The sequence below is a fragment of the Rhincodon typus genome, chromosome 8 (assembly GCF_021869965.1).
Source record: "Rhincodon typus isolate 14 chromosome 8, sRhiTyp1.1, whole genome shotgun sequence".
Taxonomy (NCBI): domain Eukaryota; kingdom Metazoa; phylum Chordata; class Chondrichthyes; order Orectolobiformes; family Rhincodontidae; genus Rhincodon; species Rhincodon typus.
Genome location: NC_063339.1, coordinates 1,695,414 through 1,712,685, shown reverse-complemented (window position 1 = coordinate 1,712,685; position 17,272 = coordinate 1,695,414). Strand labels below are relative to the sequence as shown.

Below are 17,272 nucleotides of genomic sequence, written 5' to 3'. Positions count from 1 at the left end.
TGGGTTGACCCACAATGCTATTAAGGAGGGAATTCCAGGTCTAGCCTCCATGTGACTCCACAATGTGGTTAACTCTGAACTGCCCTCTGAGCAATTAGGGATGGGCAATAAATGCAGCCTGTCAGTGACACCCTCATCCCGTTAATGAATAAAGGAAAAAATAAAGTTTGCAGAGGCTGGTATAGTGGAGAGTGAAGAAGGTTATCTAAGATTACAAATGGATCTTGATCAAATGGGTCAATGGACTGAAATATGCAGATGGAGTTCAATTTGGATAAACATGAGGTATTACATTTTGGTAAAACAAACAGGGGCAGGACTTAGACAATTATTAGTAGGGCCTTGGGTAGTGTAGAGGGACCTAGGGGTTCAGGTACATAAGTTTGGATCACATATAGGGTGGTTAAAAAGTCACTTAGCACGCTTGCCTTCATTGCTAAGTCCTTTGAGTATAGGAGTTGGGAAGTCATGTTCAAGTTGTACAGGGCATTGGTGAGGCCTCTTCAGAAATACTGTGTCCAGTTCTGGTCATCCAGTTGTACGAAGAATATTACTAAGCTAGGCAGGGTTCAGAAGAGATTTACCAAGATGTTGCCGTGTATGGAAGGTTTGAATTATAAAGGAAGGCTAGATAGGCAGGGACTTTTTCCACTGAAGCTGAGGAGGTTGAGAGGTCACCTTATAGGGGTTTATAAAATGATGAGGGGTATAGATAGGGTTAATGGTTGGGGTCTTTTCTCTAGGATGGGGATTTCAAGACTAGGGGCATATTTTTAAGGCGAGTAGATAGAGATTTAAAAAAGACATGCGGAGCAAACTTTTTTTTAAAAACACACAGAGGGTAGTTCACGTGTGGAATGAACTTCCTGATTTGATTTGATGTATTATTGTCACATGTACTTGAGTACAGTGAAAAGTTCTGTTTTGCGAGCAGTACAGGCAGATCATAACACACAAGGACAGCAGATCATTGGGTGTTTGGACATAAAAGGTTACAGCTGAACAGGAGGTGCACAAAAGCAAGATCAACATTAGATTTGAAATTAGAGAGATCCATTCAGCAAGCTAATAACAGCGGGGAAGAAGCTGTTCTTAAACCTGTTGGTACGTGTGTTCAAGCTTCTGTATCTTCTGTCTGACTGATGAAGTTGGAAGAGAGTATTACCAGAGTGGGAGAGGTCTTTGATGATATTAGTAGCCTTTCCACGGCAACAAGTATCATCGATGGAACCAATGGATGGGATTTTGGCTTTTGTGATGGTCTGAAAGTACACAACTTTCTGTCGGAAGTGATGGATGTGGGCACAGTTACAACATCTAAAAAACATTTGGATAAATACATGAATAGGAAAGGTTTGGACAGTTATGGGCCAGGAGTCGGCAGTGAGACTAGTTTAGTTTGGGATTACGTTCGGCATAGACTGGTTGGACCGAAGGGTCTGTTTCCATGCTGTATGACTCTATGTGGCAAAAGAAATTCATAAGTTCCTCTTTGTTGTTGGAAGTATAACATTCTCTTTATTACAAACTCTAATGTCAGTACAACACTCTCAGTTGTAACATTCTCTATTAGACATCATATCCCCAGTGCCATAAAAGACAGCTTTATACTATTTACAAGGCTATTAACTATTGTTTTCTGAAATTTATCAAAGAACATTGTATATTGCTTCAAGCAAATTCAAGCCAAGAAGAAAATTATGGCACATTGAACAGGTTTGCCCTAATATGCCAACAGTACAGAACTGACCAAAGGGTTGTTACTCAATGACAACTGATCAGTGCTACTTACCCAGTTAAAGGTCGATTTTTCTTAATCTCAAAAAATTGTGTTCCAGTGTGATTGTACCTGGATTGGATGGTTAAGTAATAATTCAAAATGCACAAAAAAAAATCACTGCAGCATACCCAACACAGGAGACTCTGCAGAATATGGAGTTCTGCAACTGTCTACTGTTAGTTTCTGGGAAATATGATAATGTTGAATTTTTAATTCGACATGTTTCTTTTTGTCTGAAAGTTGGACAAATGAAATCAATCTGACAAGGTCTTGAAAGCTCCCCTACCCTGGCACATCTCCACTCCCACCACCCCCCCAACCAAGCCTCCAGTTGGTAGTGAGTGAAAATGACTACTGTGTCCTGAAGCGACAGCACTCTACAAAGCAGCTGGTGTCATTCTTAAAACTTTTAAGTATGCTTTTAAAGTTGCTTTTAAGTATGATTGCATTTCCAAAGAATGTGAAATGAAGCGTGTTACTCTAAGTAGGTAGTGTCTCCCACCCATCCTCCTCCTCTAACCAAAAAAAAAGGTTCTGAGCGCTGATTTGGTAAGGCTACTAGTTTTTTTTTTAATTTGTCTGTTTGGGAATTCAGAACAGTGGGAATGGATGTTAGGGCAGTTGTATGCTCCTCCTGTAGAATGTGGGAGGTAAGGGTCACCATTAGTGTCCCCACTGACTTCATCTGTGGGAAGTGCACCCAACTCCAGCTCCTCGGAAACCGTGTTAGGGAACTGGAGCTGGAGCTGGATGAACTTCGGATCATTCGGGAGGCTGAGGGGGTAATTGAGAGGAGTTACGGGGAGGTAGTCACATCTCAGGTACAGGAAAAAAGTAGATGGGTTACAGTCAGGGGACGGAAAGGGAACAGGCAGACAGTGCAGGGATCCCCTGTGGCCGTTCCCCTCAAAAACAAGTATACTGTTTTGGATACTGTTGGGGGGGATGACTTACCAGGGGTAAGCCATGGGGTATAGGTCTCTGGCACAGAGTCTGTCCCTGTTGCTCAGAAGGGAAGGGGGGAGAGGAGGAGAGCATTAGTCATTGGGGACTCCATAGTTAGGGGGACAGATAGGAGATTCTGTGGGAACGAGAGAGACTCGCCGTTGGTGTGTTGCCTCCCAGGTGCCAGGGTCCGTGATGTCGCGGATCATGTTTTCGGGATCCTTAAGGGGGAGGGGGAGCAGCCCCAAGTCGTGGTCCACATAGGCACCAACGACATAGGTAGGAAAAGGGATGGGGACGTAAGGCAGAAATTCAAGGAGCTAGGGTGGAAGCTTAGAGCTAGAACAAACAGAGTTGTTATCTCTGGTTTGTTACCCGTGCCACGTGCTAGCGAGGCGAGGAATAGGGAGAGAGAGCAGTTGAACACGTGGCTACAGGGATGGTGCAGGAGGGAGGGATTCAGATACCTGGATAATTGGGGCTCATTCTGGGGTAGGTGGGACCTCTACAAACGGGATGGTCTACACCTGAACCAGAGGGGTACCAATATCCTGGGGGGGAAATTTGCTTATGCTCTTCGGGAGGGTTTAAACTATTTCAACAGGGGGGTGGGAACCTGAATTGTAGCTCCAGTGTACAGGAGGTTGAGAGGAGTGAGGTCATAAATAAGGTTTCAAGGTCGCAGGAGTGTACCGGCAGGCAGGAAGGTGGTTTGAAGTGAGTCTACTTCAATGCCAGGAGCATCCGTAATAAGGTGGGTGAACTTGCAGCATGGGTTGGTACCTGGGACTTCGATGTTGTGGCCATTTCGGAGACATGGACAGAGCAGGGACAGGAATGGTTGTTGCAGGTTCCGGGGTTTAGATGTTTCAGTAAGATCAGGGAAGGTGGTAAAAGAGGGGGAGGTGTGGCATTGTTAGTCAAGGACAGTATTACGGTGGCAGAAAGGACATTTGATGACAACTTGTCTACTGAGGTAGAATGGGCTGAGGTTAGAACCAGGAAAGGAGAGGTCACCCTGTTGGGAGTTTTCTATAGGCCTCCGAAAAGTTCCAGAGATGTAGAGGAAAAGATTGCAAAGATGATTCTGGATAGGAGCGAAAGTAACAGGGTAGTTGTTATGGGGGACATTAACTTTCCAAATATTGACTGGAAACGCTATAGTTCGAGTACTTCAGATGGGTCAGTTTTTGTCCAATGTGTGCAGGAGGGTTTCCTGACACAGTATGTAGATAGGCCAACAAGAGGCGAGGCCACATTGGATTTGGTACTGGATAATGAACCAGGCCAGGTGTTAGATTTGGAGGTAGGTGAGCACTTTGGTGATAGTGACCACAATTCGGTTACGTTTACTTCAGCGATGGAAAGGGATCGGTATATAACGCAGGGCAAGAGTTATAGCTGGGAGAAAGGCAATTATGAGACGATGAGGCAAGATTTAGGATGCATAGGATGGAGAAGGAAACTGCAGCGGCTGGGCACAATTGAAATGTGGAGCTTGTTCAACGAACAGCTACTGCGTGTCCTTGAGAAGTATGTACCTGTCAGGCAGGGAGGAAGTGGTCGAGCGAGGGAACCGTGGTTTACTAAAGAAGTTGAATCTCTTGTCAAGAGGAAGAAGGAGGCTTATGTAGAGATGAGGCGTGAAGGCTCAGTTAGGGTGCTTGAGAGTTACAAGTTAGCCAGGAAGGACCTAAAGAGAGAGCTAAGAAGAGCCAGGAGGGGACATGAGAAGTCTTTAGCAGGTAGGATCAAGGAAAACCCTAAAGCTTTCTATAGGTATGTCAGGAATAAAAGAATGACGAGAGTAAGATTGGGGCCGGTCAAGGACAGTAGTGGGAAGTTGTGCGTGGAGTCCGAAGAGATAGGAGAGGTGCTAAATGAATATTTTTCGTCAGTATTCACACAGGAAAAAGACAATGTAGTCGAGGAGAATACTGAGATACAGTCTATTAGACTAGACGGGATTGAGGTTCATAAGGAGGAGGTGTTAGCAATTCTGGAAGGTGTGAAAATAGATAAGTCCCCTGGGCCGGATGGGATTTATCCTAGGATTCTCTGGGAAGCTAGAGAGGAGATTGCAGAGCCTTTGGCTTTGATCTTTATGTCGTCATTGTCTTCAGGAATAGTGCCAGAAGACTGGAGACTAGCAAATGTTGTCCCCTTGTTCAAGAAGGGGAGTAGAGACAACCCTGGTAATTATAGACCAGTGAGCCTTACTTCGGTTGTGGGTAAAGTGTTGGAAAGGATTATAAGAGATAGGATTTATAATCATCTAGAAAGGAATAATTTGATTAGGGATAGTCAACACGGTTTTGTGAAGGGTAGGTCGTGCCTCACAAACCTTATTGAGTTCTTCGAGAAGGTGACCAAACAGGTGGATGAGGGTAAAGCGGTTGATGTGATGTGGTGTATTTGGATTTCAGTAAAGCGTTTGATAAGGTTCCCCATGGTAGGCTATTGCAGAAAATACGGAGGCATGGGATTGAGGGTGATTTAGCGGTTTGGATCAGAAATTGGCTAACTGTAAGAAGACAGAGGGTGGTGGTTGATGGGAAATGTTCATCCTGGAGTTCAGTTACTAGTGGTGTACCTCAAGGATCTGTTTTGGGGCCACTGCTGTTTGTCATTTTTATAAATGACCTGGATGAGGGCGTAGAAGGATGGGTTAGTAAATTTGCGGATGACACCAAAGTCGGTGGAGTTGTGGATAGTGCGGAAGGATGTTGCAGGTTACAGAGGGACATAGATAAGCTGCAGAGCTGGGCTGAGAGGTGGCAAATGGAGTTTAATGCGGAAAAGTGTGAGGTGATTCACTTTGGAAGGAGTAACAGAAATACAGAGTACTGGGCTAATGGTAAGATTCTTGGTAGTGTGGATGAGCAGAAAGATCTCAGTGTCCATGTGCATAGATCACTGAAAGTTGCCACCCAGGTTGATAGGGTTGTTAAGAAGGCGTACAGTATGTTAGGTTTTATTGGTAGAGGGATTGAGTTTCGGAGCCATGAGGTCATGTTGCAGCTGTACAAAACTCTGGTGCGGCCGCACTTGGAGCATTGCGTACAGTTCTGGTCACCGCATTATAGGAAGGATGTGGAAGCATTGGAAAGGGTGCAGAGGAGATTTACCAGGATGTTGCCTGGTATGGAGGGAAGGTCTTATGAGGAAAGGCTGAGGGTTTTGAGGCTGTTTTTGTTAGAGAGAAGAAGGTTAAGAGGTGACTTGATAGAGACATACAAGATGATCAGAGGATTAGATAGGGTGGACAGTGGGAGCCTTTTTCCTCGGATGGTGATGCCTAGCACGAGGGGACATAGCTTTAAATTGAGGGGTGATAGATATAGGACAGATGTCAGAGGTAGGTTCTTTACTGAGAGAGTAGTAAGGGCGTGGAATGCCCTGCCTGCAAAAATAGTAGACTCGCCCACTTTAAGGGCATTTAAATGGTCATTGGATAAACATATGGATGATAATGGAATAGTTTAGGTTAGATGGGCTTCAGATTGGTTTCACAGGTCGGCGCAATATCGAGGGCCGAAGGGCCTGTACTGCGCTGTAATGTTCTATGTTCTAAGTGCTCTAACCATTCACTAGCTGATCAGAACAGTGTTATAAACCATTAACCCATAATTGCAGTTTGCATCTCACATGAAGTGTTTTGCATCTTCTGAAAAACTACATTAGCAAAGGAACAATCAATGGGGTATGTCTGTTTTTGACTGAAATAAATTGGTATCACAGATTAGCAGGCAAACTGTAACTGACAAGGAGCTACCTTTAAGAGGAGATAGAGCATAATTAAGATATATTCTCACAAAAGGGAAAAGTTTGGGCATTAAAAAAAACCAACAGTCACTTGGGTGACAACAGATTGAAAATAAAGTTTTTAAAAAAAGTGCGCCTACGACAGACTACTGGCGGAGAGTGCAACAAAGAACCAGGCCAAATGTAGAGAGTTCACAGGGGAACTGAACACAAATGAAAGGTGAAAAGGGAGAATACGAGATGAAGTTGGTAGCTAACCAGAAAAAGGAATCCAAAGGTTTTCTATAGGCTAATAAGTAATGAAAAAGATAGTAAAATGTCGAATGGAACCAACTGGGAACCAAAAATGAGTTTTACACATACAGACAAGGGACAGGTTAAGGTATTAAATTAATGTTTTGTATCTGCTACCCAGGTCATGGGGAAAAGGATGGTTTAGACATTTAATGGGTTTATAATTTCTAAGGAGGTGGTATGGGATAGCTGGTCTGTACTTAAAAGATGATAAGACATTAGGACCCTATTTAAGGTCAGGGGCAAAGGTTTACAGGGGATGTGAAGACAAAAATATATTCACTAAGAGGATGGTAGGAATCTGGAACTCACTGCCTGTATGGTTGGTACAGGCAGACACACTCAACTTTAAGAAGAATTTAGATGTGCACTTCCGATGCCATGGCACACAAGCTGAGTGCTGGCAAATGGATATGAATAGCTAGGTGCTTGTTCCTGACTGGCACAGGTGATGGGTCAAAGGGCCTTTTTCTTGCTGGTGGGTCGGAACATACCCAGGGATGGTGGGGTAAGACATGATTCCCCAAGTATGACTATATCAGGCTGTGGGAGGGTCTTTCAATTCTGGCACAAGATTTTGTCAGGAGAACTTATGCAGGGAAGAAAGGGCAGTTTGCCCTTGTTTCTCGTATCTAGGCCTATGCATGCATTTCCGTTCTTTTCTTCAACTTTTGAAACAACTGAGTGGCTTGCTAGGCATTCCAAAGTACTTTTAAGAATCAATCACGTTGCTGTAGTTTAACAAACATCTGCTTCTGATGAGGTAAAAGAGAGAGTTGATGAGAGTAATGCTGCTGATGTGGTGAACATGAACTTCCAAAGGGTAATTTGTAAAAACTCACAAGACAGACTGCAAACGAAGTACAACCTCATGGACTAAAAGAAACAGCTGCAACATGTTTACACATGTGGTTGAGTTTCTGAAGACTGAGGTAGTTAGTGGTTCACTTTTGGCACAGAGAAATGTTTCTAGTAAAATTCCTTGTGGTCAAAGAAATGATCCCTGCTCTTTCAATTAGATATTAATTGCCAAAACCTTGGTAGAGGGCACATCACAAAACCTAAAAGCATTGCAATGTGGAGGATAAAGGAAGAGCTTTAAAAAGAATGGACAGAATGTTGTAATGGGTGGACAAATGGCAGATATAAGTTAATACAGATAAATGCAAGTAGGATGAATGGGAATAGCTAAATAAAGGGGACAATTCAAAATAATTGTATAGTAGCTCTGCTCTTTGTGATCTTTATAAATGACTTGGATAAGGAAGTGGAAGGGTGGGTCAGTAAGTTTGCCAATGACACGAAGGTTGGTGGAGTTGTGGACAGCGTGGAGGGCTGTTGGAGGTTGCAACAGGACATTGACAGGATGCAGAGCTGGGCAAAAAACAGGCAGATGGAATTCAACCCACAAGAAGTGTGAAGTGATCCATTTTGGAAAGTCGAATTTGAATGCAGAATACAGTGTTAATGGCAGGATTCTCTACAGTGTGGAGGAACAGAGGGATCTTGGGGTCCACGTCCACAGATCCCTCAAAGTTGCCACCCAAGTTGATAGGGTTGTTAAAAAGGCATATGGTGTGTTGGTTTTCATTGGCAGGGGAATTGAGTTTAAGAGCCGTGAGGTTTTGCTGCAGCTCTATAAAACTCTGGTTAGACGACACTTGGAATATTGTGTTCAGTTCTGGTCACCTCATGATAGGAAGGATGTGGAAGCTTTAGAGAGATTGCAGAGGAGATTTACCAGGATGCTGCCTGGACTGGAGGGCAGGTCGTATGTGGAAAAGTTGAGGGAGCTAGGGCTTTTTCCATTGGAGCGAAGAAGGATGAGAGGTGACTTGATAGAGGTTTACAAGATGATGACAGGCATAGATAGAATGGATAGTCAGAGACTTTTTCCCAGGGTAGAAATGACTATTATGAGGGGGGGATAATTTTAAGGCGATTGGAGGAAGGTATAGGGGAGATGTCAGAAGTAGGTTCTTCACACAGAGTGGTGGGCGTGTGGAATGCGCTGCCGGCAGTGGTAGTGGAGTCAGATACTTTACAGACTTTTAAGCGACTCTTGGATGTGCACATGGAGGATAGTAAAATGTAGGGTATGCAGGGTAGGATAATAGGTTGGCACAACATCATGGGCCGAAGGGCCTGTACTGTGCTGTACTGTTCTATGTTCTAGCAGAGGGATGAGGGGGCTTCTTTGTATCAATCATTAAAAGAGGCAGGACAGATTGGAAGAATTATTATCAAAGCATGCAGCATCCTAGGCTTCATCAGAGGAACAGAGTAAAAAAGCGAGGTTATATTAAACACTGCATTAAACAGGTATGAAACACTGGTCTGGCTTTAACTGGATTACTGCAAATCAGTTCTAGCATCACACTTTAGGATGGATGAGAAGATGTGAGAAAGGGTGCAGAAAAGCAGTTAAAATGCACTAATGGGAGAATGTGGTCATGTGGGTTTAATCAAGGCATACAAGAGGATCCACACCATATAGATCATTAATCGGAAAAGGATGGATGTGCAGGGCTACAGGGAGAAGGTGAGGAAGCAGCAGTAGGCAATCTTCTCCTTCAGAGATTCAGCACAGACATGATGGGCTGAATGGGTAAGCATTCTGTGATTCTATATTGTCCTGATTAGTTACTTGTAGAACATCTAATTCCATAAATAACTAAGTGACATTTCAGGGAAGATGGTGGTGTAATGGTAATGTCACTGTACTAGTAATCCAGAGGCCAGACTAATGCTCTGGGTACACCAGTTCAAATCCTACCATGACTGCTAGGGAAAACTAAATTAACTAATAAACCCTAGAATTGAAAGCTAGCCTCATACAGTTATCATGTTATAAAAACCCACCTGGCTTACTAACTTCCTTTAGGGAAGGAAACCTGCTATCTTTTCCTGGTCTAGCCTAGATGTGACTCCAGCTCCATAGCAATGTGTTGACTCTTAACAGCCCTCTCTGGCCTAGCATGCCATCCAGTTCAAAGGCAATTTGGAACAGGCAACAAAAGCTGGCCTTACCACCAATGTCTACATCCTACAAAAGGATAAATTTAAAAAGACTGATATTTACCCACCATGTGGTAGTGAAGGTAAAGAAATAAAACAGAAATGATCTGAGTATAACCTGGATATATCTTACCAAGAAGAACCAAATTTGGAGCACATCTAGGTAATAGTGACTACAACATAATACAATTTAGATAAATGACAAAGAACACAATACAAGAAAAAATAGGTTAAGTGGTTGGAGAAAAGCGGATATTGAGGGACTGTTAACAGAACTTGGGAAAATAAAAGGGACAATGTTGATAAACAATGATGTCAATCAACAACAGGCAAAATTTAAAATGGTGTTCAGCAGAGTCATGTAAAAGTAAAAACAGAAAAAAAAACCCTGAACATTAGTGGCACTCCATGGATGAATAATGATATAAGGCAACAATTGAGCCATGAGAGAGAAAATGAAAAGATTAGGAAAGAAGCCAAAGAATCAATTAAAAAAAGGCAGAGACACACTATGAAATAATCAATGAACACAAAACAAAAAGTAGAATATTTTACAGGTACGTCAATCAGAAAGGATGGCTCTAATGGGAGTAAGGCCATGAAAAGGTAATGCCTCAGGTAGCAACAGAGAGAGGGAAGAAATAAAATAATTATTCTGCTTTAGTGTTTGTCAGGGAGATACAACAGGTAGACATGCTATTTACTGAGAAAAGTGCATTCAAACAATAAAAACAGCTATTGTGAATACCAATAACAAACACAAAGAGAATAATATTCCTGGTCTGATTGTTTGTATACAGGTGTTTTAAAGAGAATCTAGGAAAGTGAAAGCAGAGACATGACTACTCATATTTAAGAAATAACCAGAAAAAAGTGCCAGAGAACTGGCAGGTAATGTATTCCTATATTTAAAGTAAACAGAACAGGTCCAGGGAATTATACAGCAGTTAGCTTATTACAGCTGATAGGAAAAACAATGGAATGATTAAAGAATAGAATATATAGAATTTAAAAATTAAAAGGTCAGTTTGATTTGAAGTGGAAAAAACCTTGCTTCAACAGGTCTTGTTAATTTGGTTTTTATGAGGTAGCAGTGTCGATAAATTATATCTACTGCATTGCACATATCTAAACTTCACCCAGACAAATAGGAGTTAAGATTTTGGTTGGAAGAAAAGAAGTCACTAATTATATCACTTGAATGGGTACTAGGCTAGGTTGGGTAGAAGAGCAAAGGGTTCTGGGAGTACTAATATATCCATTATTAAATGTTGTGCTACAAGTTAGCAAAACCAACAAAAAAACAGTTGTTTTATTTCTAGAGGAACAGAATTTAAAACCAGGAGAACTATACTCAACCTGTAGTGAACTTCAATTTGATTACATTTTGATACTGTGCACAGTTCTGGTTGCCACATTGTACAAAAATAAAAGGACTTAGGGGGCTGAAGGATGTTTGTGGCATCGTGTGCAGCATTGTGTTTCAGACCATTCAATCCATTGATCCTGGTGCATCATTTAACCAGATCACAGAATCATGCAATCCCTACAGTGCAGATAGAGGCCATTCAGCCCATCCATCCTACACTGACCATACAAACTGCATCCTCTTCTACCCCTGTAACCATGCATTTACCACAGCTAATCCACCTAGCCTGCACATCCCTAGCCACTATGGGGCAATTTAGCATGGCCAGTGCAACCAATCTGCACATCTTTGGACTGTGGGATGAAACCACAGCATCTGGCAGAAACCCATGCAGACACAGGGAGCATGTGCAAACTCCACAGAGCCTTAATTCCATTTTCCTGCCTGCACCAGCCCTGTCCCATAACTCTCGACTCGCTTGTAGATCAAAAAGGTGTCTGGCTCAGTCTTGATTGATTAAAAGGGAATGAAAGAATTTGGGTGTTGGTACCGCTGTTCCACACATTTGAAGAGAACTAATTCCCCATGGGGAAATTTAAAGTGGTTCAGACATTTTACACAGAGATCATGTCCAGTTTACAAATAAGTTCCTTTGTTACAGTTTGGTTCCAACTACCAGTAACAGATTTAATGGTCAACAGCAGAGAATCAGACCATTTATAAAGGAGGGAATGAAACTATCATGCCTCAGCAGATACCTGCAGCAGCTCCAAATTTGTCAGGCCTTTTAATTCACCTTCTTGTTGTCTATGCGAGACTGCTGTGTGATATCATCACAACAGCCACTTTCACAAAATGAAAAGTACGCAAATTTTTATTTGCAATGAAAACTATTATTGTTACTCCTGCAAATGTAGGAATAATTGAAAAAAAAAACAAACAGGAAAATTGGTGGTGTTGCGGACAGCAAAAAGGTTTACCTCAGTACAATGGGACCTTTAACAGATGGGCAAATGGAATTTAATTTAGATAAATGCAAGGGGTTGCATTTTGGCAAGGCAAACCAATCTAAACAGGGTAGGCCTTATACAGTGAAGGTAAGGTCCTGGGGAGTGTTGCCAAACAAAGAGACCTTGGGGTGCAGGTTCATAGTTCTTTGAAAGTGGAGTCGCAGGTAGACAGGGTAGTGAAGGAGTCTGGTATGCCTTTATTGGTCGGGAGTTGGGATGTCATGTTGTGGCTATACAAGACATTAGTTCGGCCACTTTTGGAGTACTGCATTCAAAACTAGTTGCCCTTTGAGTGGAAGGATGTTGTTAAACTTGAAGGGGTTCAGAAAAGATTTAAAAGGATGTTGCCAGGTTTGGGGGTGTCAGCTATAGGGAGAGGTTGGGGCTATTTTCCCTGGAGTGTCAGAGGCTGAGGGATGACCTTATAGAGGTTTATAAAATCATGAGGGGCATGGATAGGGTGAATAGACAAGTTTTTTCGCCAGGGTGGGGGCTTCAAAACTAGAGGGCATAAATTAAGGAGAGAGGGAAAAGATTTAAAAGAGACGTAAGGGGCAACTTTTTCACGCAGAGGATAGTGCATGTATGCAATGAGCTGACAGAGAAAGTGGTGGAAGCTGGTACAATTACAACATTCAAAAGATATCTGGATGGGTATATGAATAGGAAGGGTTTAGAGGGATATGGGCCAAATGCTGGCAAATGGGACTAGATTTAAATAGGATGTCCGGTCGGCATGGATGAGTTGGACCGAAGGGTCTGTTTCCTTGCTGTACAATTCTATGACTCTATGAGGTCATTAGAACTCAACAATACCAGGGCGGCTTGCTCACATTTTGCTTCACCCTATGCACTAATGTGAACAAAGGATAAACAGCTTGCTTCTTTTACACACCCTTCACAATGGAGCTGAACATGATATTTATTTAAGAATAACAAGAGGATCCACATCAAGCATACTGTTCCAGGAACATGTTGACCATAGTCTGGACAATACTTCACAAAGAAAATCTAATTGCATTTGGTTTGTTCCTGGACGTTGCATTATCCATTGTGGAGAGACACGGCCTGCAGACCAAAAACCCATTAGTGCACTCCAACATTCCTGTTGATCTGAAGGATACTGCAGTTCCCTGGTGTATCTCTGTATGGCTTCCAGACGGTCAGGAACAAGCGTGGACAGCTGAAATGTAGGCACACATGGCATTGGAACCTGAAAGCACAGGATATGTATATTTTTAAAGATATTAATTCTTTAAACAAACATTCAGAGTTACCCAATGTTGCAGTAGATAATGGCATTGCCTGCATAACATTTATTCATACAGAATATCCCAAGGTGAATTCATAGTATTTGATGGCTTACAATGACATCAGTACTACTCTGCAAGGGAAAATAAAAGTAGGATTCGCCTATGTGCATGTGATTAGATTTTAAGTGAAGGTAGGATTAAGTTTAACTGTAGAAGATGAATGGATTGTAAATACTCATTCCATAAGCTGATACACAGATAGTGTCAGCTTGGAAGGTATTGAAACTGTATCCATGTAAGAGTTGGCATGCTCACAGTAGAGAGGCAAGGCAAAGACAAAAAGGACACATCTTTCAGAAGCTCTGGAGAAATTAGCATTGCAAGAGTCACTATTTGCAAGTGAATTATGAGTCTTGGATGATACCACCACAACCCAAATATAACATTTATTGTCACAATAAAAAGAGGCTTTTCTGAGTTAACAGTAGAACTGGGACCATTCCTCAGTCGCACATCTTTAACTAAAAGCTTGAAAGAAAAAGTACAACAGAAATGTTGGTTTGAAATTCTCCATTGTTACAATGTCCCTGCCACCAACCTGGTATAGTGCTCATCTTTGTTCCTTCAAAGCAGAGGACTGTAAACTTGAACATGCATAGATCATAGATTGTGGCCCAGTCATCCAATCTTTCACAGTTAGAGATTAAAAAAAAACTGTAGCTGCTGGAATCCAAGGTAAACAAACAGGAGGTTGGAAGAACACAGCAGGCAAGAGCATCTGGAGGAAAAGAGCAGTCAACATTTTGGGTATTACTCTTCTTCAGGACTGGATATGGGGGTTGCAGGAGCTGCAGATAAAGAGGGGTTGGGGGAAGGCATGGAGGCAGAATAGTGGTGATAGGTGGACACTGGTGGTAGGTACAACCTGGTTGGTCGATGGGAGAGATGAATCCGGTTGGTGGCTGGAATGGGAGGCGGGGTTGGATGGCAAGGTTATTTGAAATTGGAGAACTTAATGTTGAGTCTTCAGCCCTTCGACCACACCATGAAATAAACCCTCTGCTACAGCCATGTGACCTTCCTCAGCTCCTGTGTTTGCCACCATCTCATCCCTCAAGGTAAATCCAGAGGAGTCAATATTGAGTTCTCCAATTTCAAATAACCTTCCCACTTAACCCCGCCTCCCCTTCCAGCCCCACATCCTCCCTTCCATTCTGTCTTCTGACCGTCCCTTCCAGCCACCAACTAACTCATCCCTCCCATCGACTAACAAGTTCATATGTACCACCAGTGTCCACCTATCACCACCATTCCTCCTCCACTCCTCCCCCCCCACCCCTCTATCTGCAGCTCTCCCATTTCCAGTCCTGAAGAAGGGTAATACCCAAAACGTTGACTACTCCCTTCCTCCAGATGCTGCCTGGCTTGTTGTGTTCTTCCAGCCTCCTGTTTGTCTACCATCCAATCTTTTACAGCTGACTCACTGCACAAGCACATCTCTCCCAAACCATCCAATATCAGCAAAATCACAATGCCTCACAGCCAATTTGATGTGTAGTTCCTGTTGTACTGAAGGGAATGTGATAGCTAATTTTTACACAGGAAGTTTCCACAACCACCAATGTGATCATGATCAGGTGATTTGTTGAAAAGTGACTTTCGTGGCAGTACACATTTTGGTGAGGGTAATTGGGAGAATTAAAAACAAGAAATATTGTGCAGGGCAGGTCGGGCTTGTAGAAAGAATTGAAGTTAACACTTTAAACTGATGACACCTCAACTCCCTCCATTGGTTCTAATGAAAGGTCATAACCTTTCACCCCTTTGCTTATCAAGATTCTATCTACCTCTGCCCTAAAAACATTCAAATACTCCATTTCCACTGCCTTTAGAGGAAAAGAGTTCCAAAGACTCAACTCTGAGTAAACAAACTTCCTCATCTGTCTTAAATGGACAACCTTATTTTTAAAACAGTGACCCCTACTTCTAGATTCTCCAAACATTCCTTCCACATCCCCAGTGTCAAAAGTTTCAGGATCCTAAGTTTCATTTAACTTGCTTCTTGTTCTTCTAAACTCCAGAGCATGCAAGGCTATCTTGTCTCCACAAAACAACCCAAAGTATTGGACAAGTAAATTCTTCCTGAAATAAGGAGACCAATACTGTCCACAGTGCCCCAGATGCGGTCTCTCTTTTGTGTTCAATTCCCCTTGTAATAAACAAGATTCTATTGGTTTTCGTCAAAGCTTGTTGTACCTGCAAACTGAACATTTGCGCTTCATGTACTGGGATACCAGATCTCAGCGGTCTTGAAAACCTTTCATCTGTTTGACTATTGGGATAGGTGTGCTATGGTTTGATCAAGTAAGCCATGAATAGTCATCAGAATAGATTCAAGAGGCTGAGTAGCCTACTTCTGTTACAATTTGTATGTTCTCTGCAATCTCTTATCATTTAGACAACATGTTTTTAGATTCCTGTCAATTATTTTTATATTTTCCCAGATTATATTTCATTTAACAGGTCTTCATCCACTCATTTAACCTATCAATATTCACTCACAGTCTCCTTATATCCTCTTCACAACTTACTTTCTGGCCCATCTTTTCTCATCCCTGCAGCATACCACTTGATACATCCTGCCAGCCAGTTCAAGCTGTCTGCATTATCTTTTACAGCCAAAGAGGGATGACTAACCTTTGTTTTAATGTCTCATTTCTTTTCAATCAGTTTGGAATTCAATTTTGGAAGCTGATGAGGGCACACGTTCCTTACGGGGAAGTCGCGTCTTCACACTGAGAGTACCCTCCATTGTGCTGTGTGGCACTATCATGGTGCTAAATGGGACAGACTTTAAACAGATCTAGCAAATCAATACTGGGCATCTGTGAGGCACTGTGTGGCATAAGCAGCAGTTGAACTGTACTCCAGCACAATCTGATACCTCATGGCCTGGCATAACCCAACTCTACTATGATGATCAAGCAGGGATCAATCCTGATTCAATGGAGAGTACAGGAGGGCATGCTAGGAGCAGCAACAGGCATACATAAAAGTGAGGTACCAACCTGATGAAACTACAAAATGCTCTTTATGCAGTGTACACACAAGTAGTAAGTGATAGACAAAACTAAGTGATTCCACAACCAATAGATCAGATCTATACTCTGCAGTCCTGCCACATCTATTCACAAATGGTAGTGGACAATTAAACAACTCACTGGAGAAGGATGCTCCAAAAAAAAAAAAAAAAAAAAATCCCCATCGTCAATTGTGGAAGATCCTAGTATATCTGAATAAGCATAAGCAATTGCAACAATCTTCAACCAGCAGTGCTGAGGAGATGATCCATCTTGGCCTCCTCCTCAGCATCACAGATACCAGTCTTCAGCCAATTCAATTCACTCCATGTGATAGAGGCATGGAGGCAGTGGATAATGCAAAAACTATGAATGCTGACAAAATTCCGGCAATAGTACCGAAGCAGTTATAAGCACAGGCTATGCACATTGCCAAGCTGTTCTAGTTTCAGCTACAACACTGCATCTACCAACTGGGCAATTACCATCCCATCAGTCTACTCTCGATCATCAGTAAAGTGATGGAAGGTGTCACTAACAGTGCTATCAAGCAGCACTTGCTCAGCAATAACCTGCTCAGTGACGCCCAGTTTGGGTTCCACCAGGGCCACTCAGCTCCTGACCTCATTACAGCCATGGACAAAAGAGCTGAATTCCAGAGGTGAGCTGAAAGTGACAGAGATAGTAGGAACTGCAGATGCTGGAGAATCCGAGACAACAAGGTGCAGGGCTGGATGAACACAGCAGGCCAAGCAGCA

At 42.5% G+C, this 17,272-nt stretch overlaps 1 protein-coding gene across 2 annotated transcripts in view; it reads right to left on the bottom strand.

Moving 5' to 3' along the window:
• vash1 (vasohibin 1) overlaps positions 1-17,272 on the bottom strand; it is a 44,996-nt gene that overhangs the window by 18,890 nt on the left and 8,834 nt on the right. For both annotated transcript variants that reach the window (XR_007262656.1, XM_020520461.2), the window contains exons 2-3: positions 13,306-13,394; positions 1,793-1,849 (exon numbers count right to left, since the gene is read on the bottom strand). Coding sequence is in view for 1 of the 2 variants with exons in the window: in XM_020520461.2 (XP_020376050.1) it covers positions 1,793-1,849; positions 13,306-13,394 (146 nt within the window). In the remaining variant the exon portion in view is untranslated. The remainder of the gene's footprint in view (positions 1-1,792; positions 1,850-13,305; positions 13,395-17,272) is intronic.